Source organism: Excalfactoria chinensis, chromosome 1, assembly GCF_039878825.1.
Source record: "Excalfactoria chinensis isolate bCotChi1 chromosome 1, bCotChi1.hap2, whole genome shotgun sequence".
Classification (NCBI taxonomy): domain Eukaryota; kingdom Metazoa; phylum Chordata; class Aves; order Galliformes; family Phasianidae; genus Excalfactoria; species Excalfactoria chinensis.
In genome coordinates this window covers 173,446,834-173,460,236 of record NC_092825.1, presented here as the reverse complement: position 1 = coordinate 173,460,236, position 13,403 = coordinate 173,446,834, and the positions used below count along the sequence as shown (strand labels likewise).

The 13,403-nt window shown below is 45.3% G+C and overlaps 1 protein-coding gene across 1 annotated transcript; it reads left to right on the top strand.

The window, feature by feature from the left end:
- Positions 1 to 286: 286 nt before the first annotated feature.
- On the top strand, positions 287 to 12,939 carry CEP57 (centrosomal protein 57). Its single transcript, XM_072326784.1, has 11 exons — positions 287 to 415; positions 517 to 673; positions 2,542 to 2,721; positions 3,016 to 3,137; positions 4,706 to 4,819; positions 7,840 to 7,917; positions 8,805 to 8,909; positions 9,059 to 9,139; positions 9,450 to 9,694; positions 10,316 to 10,460; positions 11,734 to 12,939. Exons 1-11 carry the CDS (start codon positions 386 to 388, stop codon positions 11,968 to 11,970), a joined length of 1,494 nt encoding a protein of 497 aa, XP_072182885.1. The 5' UTR covers positions 287 to 385; the 3' UTR covers positions 11,971 to 12,939.
- The last annotated feature ends 464 nt before the right edge of the window (positions 12,940 to 13,403 follow it).

Genomic DNA, 13,403 nt, shown 5'->3' with positions numbered 1-13,403 from the left:
TTCGGGGGCTCACTTTGACAAAGACCGTCCTCTTCCGCTCTCTGCCCGCCGCGCGTGCGCAGACTCTTCACGTGCCGCGCACAAATCCCGCGGCCTCTCGCTCCTCCCGGTTTCGTTCTCTCGGCTCACGCGATTGGTGGAGAGAGGCCACGCCCCTTCGCCTGACTCCTATCCCTCGATTGGCTGAGAAGGTTTGTTTTTCTTTTTTATTGGATGACCGACTCGTCATTCAAATGTGAATGCGTGACGCTACGCGGCGCGCGTTCGGGGGCGGTGCTCGCTTACGCCCCTCCTTTTTCATTGGCGAGCCGCCCCGCCACTCAAGCGTCACGTGACAAGAGCGCGCGGCACCGTTGCTGCCTGCAGAGGCCGTACCTGATCCAACATGGCGGCGGCTGGAGGGCAGCAGCGCACGGTGAGACCGCCGGGACGCTGTGCAGAATGGGGCTGGGCTGGGCGCTGCGCTCGGGTTACTTTATTATCCCTCGTGCCATAACGGTTCTGTTTTGTTCTCAGAGTGATCTGTGCAAAACTCCGAAGTCTGCATCGGCCGCGGACGGACTCTCTGCAGCTTCCTACCTGGATTACCCGAAGCACAAGCCCTTCATCAATTCCGATCTGCTGCGCTCCCCTCAGAAACCCGTGGTGCCTTATCCGGAGAGTAACAGCAAAGGTAACGACCTACAGCTGTACAATCAGAACGGCCTGGGTTGAATAGGACCTCAGTGATCATCCAGGTTCAACCCCCCTGTTATGTGCAGGGACACCAGCCACCAGAGCAGGCTGCCCAGAGCCAGGTTGGATGGGGCCCTGGGCAGCCTGGTCTAGTATTGGATATGGAGAATGGTGGCCCTGCTTGTGACGGGGTTGGAATGTGGTGATCCTTGGGGTTCCTTCCAACCATGTGTCCCTTCCATGTGAACTGCTGGTCACAACAAGCTCTTTGAGACAACACCACCTGGAGATTGGCACTGCACAGAGGCTGTGATGGATCTGCTGCTTTCTTCCCTAGGCAGGGAAAAGGGAGTGAGATTTCGAACAGACCTTAAGTTACTCTATGAAAACAAAGTCACAATAGGCTCAAGTAGCTGTTCCGGCATTGCAGTTCGTGTTGGAGTTTAGAGATCTGGATGGTAATGATCTGTTAGGTGAAATGTAATAATGTATGATCTGACATGCGCAATGCAGGCAGTTTGAGAGTGCTGCTGGCTCAACTGCAGGACCCGTATGGCACAAAAACAGGATGTGCAGCGAGGAGCTCGCTTGTAAGCGTTGCAGGTGTGTTTCTGTAGGTGGTGTTTTGTATTGTGATACCACCGAGGTCTTGATATGTGAGGTTTTCCCTCCAACACTTCTGAAGCAAATAGCCTGCAGCTCTGCAACAAGTGCAGGTAGGGGAGGACATCCTTTGTATAAAGGGATAGGGTTTATAAAATGCATTAATTAAATATATATATATATATATATATGTAAATAGGAATGCATCTAGGAAATAATAAGATCAAGCAGGCAATTTATCAAATATCTTAGTAAATTCTGCAGTAAATTCTGCTTGTTTTGATTTGGGCTCCTGTGGTGTGTTTATTCCAGCGTAGGTGGTTGCTTTAATACTCTAATTAGGAAGGCTGGTACAAAGTAACTGTTTCTTGGCTGTTTCTTTGTTCGGAGTAATACTTGGCGCACTGTAGGTTTCCACCTTTATCCATTCATTGCTAAAATTGCTTCACTGATCTGCTTTGCTTTTTGTTATTGCAAATACACGGGTTTTAATTTAGCCAGTGGGATTATGTAACAGCTGCTTATAGCTCCAGATCTGCCCGTTTCATGTAGCAGGCTAACATGAATCACAGGTACATTTGCCCTATCAGCTGCCTTTGCTGGCTTTCTCATGTTATACTTCAGTAGGACTTTGTAGGGAAAGAGGCTTATGTTTATGGTTCCCTTTGCAGAATGAAACAATACAGACAATACAGACATCATGTTACCAGCAGGTGGTCTGAAGGCAAGGTGATGAGAGTTATGTTACAGCTGCTTCTTTTCTGTGATGAGTATAGAAGGGCTTTAAGCAGTTGTTGGAGTAGGGAAGGGAACAGAAAGTGGGGAAGTTGGTTAGCACAGAGAGGGTACGTGTGTTATAGGCATGAGAGGTATAACAGCTATAGCAGAGGTATGACAGGTTAGCTGCTTCTTGGAGAGATAAGCATCTCTTATCTGATCTTTATTCTGTGGTCATTAATAGGAATTTTTTCTTCATGCACTTGTGGAGGCATCATAGAACAGAAGCAGAGAAGTTGCCACTGCTTTAGTTGTTCAGCTGTCACTTATAATTCCCAGTTGCTGAGTCAGAAGGTGCACAGTTTGCACTTTATCTACAGAATATTTACCTGGCTCCTGCTGAGCAATGGGAGTTTCATTCATGGAGGCAGTCGTGGCTGGTGGGGAGGAGCGCTGGCTTTCTTATGTAGCAAACTTTTCAAGGTAACATCAAACTCAAACCGTGCTTATCAAAGCAACTAACAAAAGATACTCGCTCAATTACAGCAATATTTTCTGCTCTGAGGAATCTTCAGGAGAAAATCCGTCGGCTGGAGTTGGAACGGCTTCAGGCAGAGGAGAACGTCAGACACCTCAGCAGAGAAACAGCAGGTTACAAGAAAGTACTGAGTGAGCAAATGAGGCACCGAGAGCGCGACAGAACTGAAGTGTCAAAGAAGAATCAAGGTTGGTTGCTGTAGGTAACGCTGAATGCTGATGTGGATGAAGTCTGGGCTTTGTCAGTGCGTGAGACTTTCAGCTGACTTTGTTCAGTCTCTACTTGGTTGTGAAGCATGGAGTTTTGTTGATTTAAAAGCTAACTTTGTTCTGGGGGGGTTTGCGTGTGTGTAAGAGTTGATTTGGCTTCATCTGAGTATTAGATGAGCCTTTCTTTGCTTGTTTAAGTGTTTTAAAGATGTCAAAAAAACAACCCCAACAAGCAGCCCTTAATCTCACTTTTTGGCCTTCTGTTACTTGCAGAACTGGCTTCTCAGCTGGCAGCTGCTGAGTCTCGGTACGGCCTGTTAGAGAAACAGCTGGACTACATGAGGAAAATGATCCAGCATGCGGAAAGGGAGAAGACGCAGCTCTTGGAGAAGCAGGTGTGTTCTCAGGTTTGAATGGGCAAAAAACCATAATCGTATCAACTGTGTCATGACATTTTAGAGTTAATGCCTTCAGGCGTGGAGGTCTGTTTGAGCTGGCCTTTATATACTTAGGTGTGAATAATTTCCCTATTTAATTTTCAGTATTGTTAGGACCCTGGTATTTGATTTTTTTACCCATGTACATCTCTATGGCAATACCAAAGGCTCTGGTATTACTGTGTTATGCACCAGCAAGTTATTCTCACTTGCCTTAGCTCATCCATATGCCTTGGAGTATATTAACTGACTGTTAATGGACAAACCTTCCCTTTTGTCTTTGGTTTTCGAATCTATTGAGATTTTATCAGGAAAAGAACTAATTAAAAGAAATGATGGTGGATTATTTTTCCTATCACTGGTTATTGTGGGATTTGCCCTGTATCAGAAATGAACTTAAACTCTCTTTTGTGGGTGTGTGGATCACCCAGGACTCTCTGTTCATTAGCTTCTGTGGCTCCCCTATTTCAGACTATTAAACGTTTACTGAAGGATTCAAATAAAGAAAATTGCCTCTAATTGCTGAGGAATAATATTTTATTTTTGTCATATTTGGTTTGAAAGGAGGGGAGGCTGCAGAATTCTTATCTGATTCTGGCTTGGTGTGAGATTTCCAGCATGGGTGGAGTTCCCAGCTGTGGCAATGCCTGTTTGCTCCTTAGTTGTAGCACCACTTAACGTTGGATAGATAAAGTAGTTCTTTTTTAGTCCTTCCTTGTGTTGCAGATATAAGGCCAAGGTTAACAACATGAGTTTCAATAGGGCCAAGTGTTGGGTCCTGCATTTTGGTCGCAACAACCCCAGGCAACTCTACAGGCCTGGAGAGGTGTGGCTGGAAAGCTGCTTGATGAAAAGGGATCTTGGTGTGTTAATGGACAGTTGGCTTGAATGTGAGCCAGCAGTGTGCACAGGTGGCCAAGAAGGCCAATGGCATCTTGGCTTGTATCAAGAATGGTGTGGTGAGCAGGACTAAGGAAGTCATCCTACCCTGTACTTGGCATTGGTGAGGCCTCATCTTGAGTTCTGTGTTCAGTTTTGGGCACCTCAGCACAAGAAGGACATGGAGTTTCTGGAGCAGGTCCAGAGAAGGGCAGCGAGGCTTGTGAAGGGCTTGGAGAATCAGCCCTACAAGGAGAGGCTAAGGAAGCTGGGGCTGTTTAGTCTGAGGAAGAGGAGGCTGAGGGGAGACCTTATCGCTCTCTTCAGGTATCTGAGAGGTTCTTACAATGAGAGCGTGGCAAGTCTCTTCTCACTGGTGACAAGTGACAGGACGAGGGGAAATGGTTTCAAATTGTGCCTGGGCAAGTTTAGGTTGGACATGAGGAAACACTTCTTTACAGAAAGGGTAGTTAAGTGCTCAGAGACAGGATTTAGCAGAGGGTTGTTAGAGTTAGGGTACTATGGTTAGGCTGTGGTTGGACTTGATGATCTTTAAGGTCTTTTCCAACCTGAGTAATTCTCTGATTCTATATATGTGCTTGTTTTACTGTGCTTATAATCATTTGCCTTTTTACTTCTCCTTCAAGGATTCATTGGAGAGAGAACGGCTTGATCAATCGCGTGTTCAGTCAAAACTGGAGAAGCTGGATTTGTTGGAGAAGGAGTACACCAGGCTTACTACAATGCAGTCCATGGCAGAGGTCTGTTGTGTGTGCCGGAACAGATAAATCTTGCTTACTGTATGCAGCACTTTGTAGCTATATGACAATAACAGAGCTGAGTGATGTAATGTCCTATAGAGAAAAAAGTACAGCTGAAGATCTTTATAAAGATGGAAGTCTACGTGGTCAGTCAGGATGTAGATCATTGCACCCTACAGCAGTTGGAGTTTTGTTTAGACTTAACCATATCTGTTGTACCTTGCATTCTACTGGATGTTAGCTGATTTGACTTGAGGGTGTAGTAGCGTGACTGGCTTTTTGTTGGTTCTGTTTTCAGTTGGTTTGGGTTTGTTAGTTCTTTTTTTTTAGTTGCCACTTGCCCTTTGCCTTAAATGCAATTATTTAGTGGGCAGAATTCTGCAGTCTGGCATTGCCTGCCCTCCAGCCCTGGCTGGCTCTCAATGCGTTTAATCTGCTTTTTCAGGATACAATTTGAACCAATAGCTTTTAAAAGTTCAGCACGGCCATGTTTGTTCACATCTCTTTCTGTGTACCATCTGTGCTTCTGGCTTCTGAAATCCAATCCTCATCCTTTCTTCTGCTGGAGAGACACCACAGGACTCTGAAGTATGAAACCTACAGAAGGCTTTAAAGAGGAAGAGGCTTCCACCTGCTGGTTTTCTCCCCCCTTTAAGAGCAGGCAGTGTGTTGTTGGAAGGTGGTGCTGGGAATAGTTCTGGCCTCCAACAAAACAGTCAACTTGCCACCTGCACGCAGCCCTTACCAGGTGCTGATATATACTCCTGGAAAGGCACTATAGGGTAGAATCTTCAGCTAGATGATCTGCTGCAGGGCCTTTAGACAGCGCAGCTCTTCCTCAGAATCTCTGTCCCAAGGCAGCTGTAAGAAGTTGGCCAACATCTTGACACCCCGTTGTGGTGAGCTCCTTTTATAGGATAAAAAGAACTGTATTCTTTACTGGGCCAAACTATGAGCATCTTCCAGGCGGTTTTGCCTGAATGTATTGTTCCTGTGTAGGTTCCTTCTGAGTCGGGTTTGAAATAAAAGGTTCAGCATGAGGAATTGCTTCTAATGAACTTTTACCAATTGTGGGACTGGGAGCAGCTGAGGTTTGGTGGGGCTGCGTTATTTGTTGTCTTGGGACTGGCTGCCGAACAGAATTCCAGCATTAAATACAGGTATTTCTCTCAGATCAAAGATACTAAACTCACACAATAATCAGTTCTTGGAACTGCAAGAAATCTGGGTTTAGTTCTGAAGGTCATTTTCTTTTGTGATCCTTTTGCTGTTACGGGTTGCTTTCAGATCAGCAGCTTGGACTGCTTCTGTTTGTCAACCGTGTTCCTGCTTTAACCTTGCTGTGCAAGTGTTACCAGACTCTGAACAGAGGTTGTGTGTGTGCTCTTTAATCGTAGAGCTGTTACTCAGTATTGCCTTCAAGCCACATGAAGATGTAAAAAGGAGATGCTGAGATTCACATTCATGTGGTGATCTCATCAGAGCGTGCAGCTCCCAAGTGTATAGTATAAGAACAGTGTAATGGTAGTCCTGCAGTGCCTGGACAGCTGACTGAGAGGATCTGATCACGCCTGTGTCTGATAATGGAGGCTGTTCTCTGTGAGCGTGGCAAGGGCTCTGCTTTTCTGCTTATCATCTATAATTTGAATATATGTGCATGTCGTATGCTTTGAAGAATTGTTGCTGCTAGTCTTAATGCTAACCATGAGACAAAACCAAAGCACTGTTCTGCGAACAGCAGAAGCGATGAGCTTCCTGTTGTGGCTGTGTGCTGCCCTACCCCTCCTGCTTTTCTTATCTCCCCTAATTGCCAGGTGGTGAGAAGCAGCAGCTGCCCTGCTGAAGCCATGCACGTGCTGGCTTCTCAGCTGCCAAGCAAATGCTGATTCGCAGGGCACTGAAGCTCAGAGATGGAGCTGTCTTCACACCAGAGATGTTTTCTGCCTGGTAGACCTGGTTGGGTGTTTGTCCTAGCAGCCAGCTACTAGGAAATGAAGGCATCCTGTATCTTTGAGCTCTCATTTGAGACTTAGTTCATTGGTCACGTGTACGTGGTGGTCACATGAAATTTCACTTAGAAAATGATCAAAAATGTGTTAAAATAACTCCTATTTTTTTTTCATGGTGATTTTGTTGTAATGGTTGGCAGTGACTGAGCAGAGCATTTTTATCAGCTTGGTGCCAACCTGCAGCCATGTTACTTTATGCAGTGGGAAATGTGGTCAGGGAAGGTCTGTGTTACCACTAGCCGGGCTGTTGGCTGCTTACCTCTTGGTGATAGACCAGGATTCTGCATTGCTTATGGGATGTGACCATTCTGAGAGCTTGGAAGGGGGGTTTCAGAATACTATTCAATTGCAGGAAAGGAAAGAAAATGCTTTGGGAATATCACTGAATTTCCACAGTGGTTCTGTCACTGAAGATGTAGCGAGACACGTTCTTGCTGCACAACTTGAGCTATACCCTCCAGCTAAAATGACTGAGTGAATGCTTGGTCCTTTTCTGTGCCAAAGCATTGGTTTGGCTTCCTGTCAGTCTTCAGTTCAAACAGAAGGTTTGCTTCAGCATTTGTATATTAAAGCTGTCATACGCAGCAAGTTAAACAGCAATCTTTGTGCAGCTGTCCATCTGGGAATCAACAACTGACACGCTGTCATGGGTGGGTGATGTTAAGTTGCCTTTCCATTCTAATCTTCAATAAGAAAGTGACTGCATGGCCAAAAAAACCCCTCATCTCAGAGTTCGACCTCATAAATTACTCTTCCTGTAGGCTGCAACTTGAATTCAAATGCCAATTCTGGAAGTAAAAGGAGAAAAATGATTTCTAACTAAAGCATAACTACTGCTCTGTTGTATTTATGCCTGTATAGGTGACATTGCTTCAGTGATTTTTAGTTCTGAAGTTGTAACGTTGCAAGTTGAGCTGCTAAACATCTGCTGAACCTCTGGGTATTGTGAGCTTCATAAAGACAGAATTTGCTTTGCTAGTAATGCTTTTGTTTTCGTTCAACTTTGACTAGAAAAAAATGAAAGAGCTGGAACAGAAACTTCAGGAGGAAGAGCACGCGAGGAAGCTTGTCCAGGAAAAAGCAGCTGAGGTAACAGCAGGAGAATTCTGTTGTGCTGCTCTGCACTGTAAGGAGCTCTTCCTGATTTATCAGATCTCGACTACATTTGCTGGTTAGGTCTTCTACGTACTGAATGCAGGTGTAGCCTTCATCCCATCCTCTCACCTGATGTTCTGAGTGCCTTGGAGACCTTTTGCTCACAGCATCTGTGCACTTAAGCTTTATTTTTTTTCAATAAGAGAAGCTGGTTGGAAAAGTAATTCAGACTAATTTGTAGCTGAGGATGAATGAAGATCTCTGCTTTAAATAGATCAGTTGGTTAAGAAATGTGTTCCCTTTATAACTGTAACTAGGAACGCTGCATAAGGAGGCAAAAAAAGAGGCTGTGAGTCTGTAAGGGATGACACTGGCCTTCTTCTGTGGTCATTACGTACTCATCAGTTGTGTGTTGAATAAGTAATTTGGTAACATGGCAGGCTCTGTGACCTCTCCAGTAAGCGGTAAGCTCAAGTCAATCATAAATGTTTTGTGATCGCTTGAGAGATGATTTCTAAAGCCATAAGAAGAAGAAGCAGCAGAGCGTATATGCAACAAAATCAATGGAGGAGGGCTGGTCACTGCAATTCCTTACTGTTTTATTAACTATAAAACACAGCAGCTGTTTTGATACCTGCCTACACGGGAGTTACTCAGTACAATTCATTCTTTAACTTACTGGGATTAATGATGAGAAGTGTTGTGGAAGGAAACGTTCTTATCTGGTGTTTAGATTAGGCTGCAGGAGCATCCTACACACTTGCAGCCCTTGATTTCAGAGAGCTTGTGTTTTAAAAGATGCTCTGTTGCCAATCTGAGCACCTCCTCTCCGATAATCTGTTCTATGATTTTAATCATTTCCCTCATTCCCTTAATTGCAGCTTCAGACAGGCCTGGAAGCCAACAGAATGTTGATACAAGCAGCATCACCACTGCTTTCTCCAAAAGCAAGGAAACCCAGGAAGAAAACTAAGCAGACAGAGAAGGTAATGGGGAAGAGAAGGGTGGGTACTGAAAGTGGAATAAACATGTGCATGCAGTCTGAAAGTTGGCTGCCTCTTATCAGAAAGCTGAGGCACGGCGGGTTTGCTGCAGTGTCGTCTTTGATAAACATTTCTCTCTTCTTTCCTTTCAGAAATGCTCTCTTACAAGCCACCTCACTGCGCAGCCCCATTACAGACTGTGTCTGGGTGATGTACCCTTTGTAGCTGGGAAGGTGAGCTGCCGAATTCCAAAGCTTAATGCTCAGTAGCTGCAGCTCCTTAAATGGCTTTGGCGTGGTGCACTCCTGACACCCAGTGGTCAGATCTTGTTTTCTTGGGCTCTTTTATCTTCAAAAAAAGCTTGTTGATCTGGTATTTCCTAACACGGGCCTTTTGTGCCGCTTGCTGGTCAGGCTATTCCTGTTATGCATATCCACTCAAAGAAAAAAAATACATTGGCAGCAAATAAATTCTCATTTATGTTTTTCACTAAGATGAGGAGCTTGATGACAATGTCACTTAAAAGAGGTATTTTCCTTCTAGTCTACCAGCCCCAGCCATTCAGTTGGTGCCAACGTACAACACGTCCTACACCTCATGAAACATCACACAAAAGCTTTGTGCAACAGTCGCGTGGTGAATGATGCTCCTCTAGCAAAGCCCATCAGTGCGGGTCGTCCTGCCAGCAGAAGCAGAAAGGCACCTCTGCCCAAGGACTGTTCTTCATCGCAGGAAGAGCTCTCAGAAGTTCTGCTGACTTTACAGGATGAGTTTGGGCAGATGAGTTTGTAAGTTCGATATATTTAACGCTGCAGACTATGGATGCATGGATGGAAAGTTTTGCTGGGGGAAGCATTTGTGTTGGGAAGTCTATGGTGTGTAATCTAGTTGTAGCTGCAGAGATTTTCCCTTCTCACTGCAGCTACAGATTGACTCTGGTAATCAGCTGGGACTCTGTACGTGTGTTTATGTGCAGCAGGATCATGTTTCTGAGGGGTTGGGGGGAAGTGTGGTAACAGCCCCCAATGCAGTGAACAAATGTTCCATTGGAATACAGCTTGACTATTAGCTCTCTTGCTCATCCTGGCTAACAGGCTATGAATTGTCTGCCAGCACAACAGCAGTAGAAGCAAGTTTATAAAGTAGTAACTGAACAAGTGCCGAGTTCTTTTCCTTACGGGGTCTTTCATTTCATTTTAAATGTGGATGTAGAAGTTGTTGGTTATTGATAACTTCACATTGCAGCAGCCTGCTGCCAGGATATGCAAACTTAATGAAGCTACTCACTACCAAAAGTGTTCTTACTGGTTTGCTGTGGCATGCTGAATTTGTTAGGCTGCTGCTACTATGGCTGTGTACGCCAGCACTGAGTCTATTGCAAGCTTTGATCTGCCTATATTTTATGTTAGTGATCACCAGCAGCTGTCTAAGCTTGTCCAGGAAGCTCCAACCATTGCAGTAAGGGAAGATCTGGAGAGGGAACTGGAGACACTAGTGGGAAAGATGGAGGCGAAAGCAGACCAGATCAGTAAAGTCCGAAGGCATTGGCTGCAGGTGAGTTACTTGTCTGTGATCAGACTTCTGCAAAGGTCCTATCTTTATTTATTTATGTTCCTGTATTGTTTATTCTAACATAGTAACCGCAGTGTGAAGCAGAGATAAGTATTAGAGCACAGTGCCTAGCTGTAGCTTCACACCCCAAAGTCAGTCTGCATGCCTCTGTCTTTCTATTCCAGTCTTCCTGTAGGAGGATGCTTTCTCCCTTACCATGTTACCCATTTGCCTGCTCTTGGTTCTGCCCTGGGCACAGCTTTGCATCTGATGTTGCATTACATTTTATACTTCTCTCATCTGCAAAACAGGGGAAAGATCACCTACAGTACGGTAGCAAGTCTGTAAACACGCTGTAAGCTGGGTGAGCACTGTGCAAGTTGAGCATATAGAGTGGGAATGGAATGGGAGAGATGCTGGGCCCCCAGTGTCAGTCTGGGAGGTATTTCTGGCCGTGCCTCCTGGCGCATCGGGTTGCTGCATGTTTGGATCAGTCCCACTCTCACACCCAACATACATAACAGCTGTGGTGAACTACACCAACTGTTTTGCATGAGGGCCGTAGTGACAACCAGCTGCACGTGGCCTCGTGTGATGCTATTTATTTGCATTGGAGAAAACTGTAAACTTCTGCTAACCTCAGCTGATTCCCATGGGCTTTCACTGACACTTCTTGCTGTTATAAATCAGGTGGGGAAATGACCTCTACCTGACCTGGGGTAGCTGAGGATACTCTTGTTTTACAGTTAGTGGTGTGTGTGTGTCTGCACCTTGGGCTGTCTGGTTGCCATAAGCTTTGTGCCAACTCTGAGCATGGCTGTGATTTGTAGGGCTGTGTGTGGATACCAGCTCTGTGTCTCAGTGGTGCCTTGGCGTTCTCCCTAAAGCTCCATCCCTGGCAGTGACGTAGTTGCTAAGATCAGACGTGCGTATGTGGGAAATCTTTTGTCTGTTTTTTAATTGCTGGATTTTAACGGTGACAAATCAACACTTTTATGTCCACGGTTCAGTCCCCCTAAAACCGCAATTGACTGCTTGATTTTTAAAGAGTGAACCCTGTAGTTCAGACTGTAAGCTGAGCACTGCTCTGAAGATGTGAATATAGCAATGCCACGTAAGGAAAATAAAACGTTTCTCACTCAGGGCAGTGCAGAAGCATCTGTTTGTGTAACTGGTCGAGCTGAGGGGTGGAATTTCTCAGTTGAGTGGAAGAACTGCAGAACTTAAACCAAAGCAACGGTAGTGATTGATGTTCTCATTTGGGCTTTCCTTTCAGCTAGAGAGACTGAAAAGGGAATGCAAGTCCAAGAAGGCTTCTGCTAAACACAAGAAAGGCAGCAAGTTCCCTGTGAGCGAGGTTAAAGTAACAACGACAGTAACCACCAAAGGAAAGGATGCTGGTCCCATCAAAGTGAAACCTGGGGAGAAGAGCCGTAAAAACCTTCAGCTGTTGAGAGACATGCAGAGTATACAGACATCGCTACAGAAGGATGATATCAGCTGGGACTACTGACTGTTGTGCAGGAGATGCTTTTGAAACCATCCCAGTCATGTTCTGGGTATAAAGCAGCTGCCATTCTTGCCATGTGAGAGACCATTGTATGCTAAGTGTGGGTTTGAAATGGAGGTCCTTAATTCCTCCATCTGTGGGTGATTGTGTGGTCTAATCTAAAACTCGCTCCATGTTTAAGGTGTCTGGCCACTGGATCTAAATGTGGGTTTTTACCATTTCCCTTTGTGTCAGGATTGCAGCAGTCCCTCCCTTTCCTCGGTCAGCTCTCCATACAGCACTGTTTATGTGGGCTGGCTTGTGTGAAATGCCACTGTGAATATCCCACTGTTGTGGAACTCCTGTGCTTCGGGAGGCTTCTTCAGATGCATCTTGAAAACAGCAGCCTTGAGGGCTTCTGTCTGTTCTGTGGTGTGCCTACCTGCCATTATTCGAACTGCGATTGTAAAAGGGAGGACAGGTAAACTCCTTCAGAAGGGTTTTTCCGTAGCTCTCCTCAAAAAGCTTTCCTAGTTCTGCACGTTCCATTAGTCAGCATTAATGGCGATGGATGCTTAAGGGTGCAGAAGTGATTTGACAAATCATTTTGCTTTAATGATGGAATTGCTTTCATTCTGAAGGGTGAAATATTTCTCCAGAGCTCATACTTGATGAAAAGGCTATAGGATATGGGGTTAATATCCCTTTTTGTCCATAGCTTTGGGTGGTAAGGGACGGAGATGTGTTTTAAATTGCAAATGCCAAGTCGTGCTATTTGGTCCTGGCATCTTGCTTTTAACTTGAAATATGTGCTTTAATGAGAGATCTATTTTGGTAGTAGCGCAATTCGTTTTGTGCTCGCACAGCTGAGTAAATGTTATTTATTATGTTAATAATGTAAAGAATTTCGTATTAATGCATAGGAGACCAACGTTATCTGTTTATACAGTTGAGAAATAATAAAGCCGGCTCGCCCATTGAGTGAATTGTGGGAACAAAAGAAGAGTAACTGTCATAGGCAACTCCCTCCTGAGGGGAACAGAGGGCCTCATGTGCTGACCGAACACCTCCCCACAGGGAAGGACACTTGGAAGCTCCCTGGTCTTGTGAGGTCATAATCCGAGGACCAGCTTTTAGTTATTGAAGTCAGCAGTGATGTTGTATCAGAAACAGGTATCAGAACAGTGCAGCCAGCAGGAGCAGGGAGGTGATCATCCCTCTGTACTAAGCTCTGATGAGGCTGCATCTCAGCGCTGTGTTTAGGTTTGGGTCCCTCACTACAAGAAAGACACTGAGGCCATGGAGCGTGTCCTGAGAAGGGCAACGAAGCTGCAAAGAATCTGGAGCACAAATCTTATGGAGAGCGGCTGAGGGAGCTGGGACTGTTTCCTCCAGAGAAAAGAAGGTTCAGAGGAGACCTTACTGCTCTCTGCAACTTCATGAAAGGAGGTTGTGGC

What these genes read in the sequence shown, in the direction of transcription:
- CEP57 (XM_072326784.1), top strand. Translation starts at nt 386, where the DNA reads ATGGCGGCGGCTGGAGGGCAGCAGCGCACG. An exon ending in TACCCTTTGTAGCTGGGAAG is followed by an intron (nt 9,140 to 9,449) that starts GTGAGCTGCCGA and finishes TTTTCCTTCTAG; the next exon opens with TCTACCAGCCCCAGCCATTC. An exon ending in TCCGAAGGCATTGGCTGCAG is followed by an intron (nt 10,461 to 11,733) that starts GTGAGTTACTTG and finishes CTTTCCTTTCAG; the next exon opens with CTAGAGAGACTGAAAAGGGA.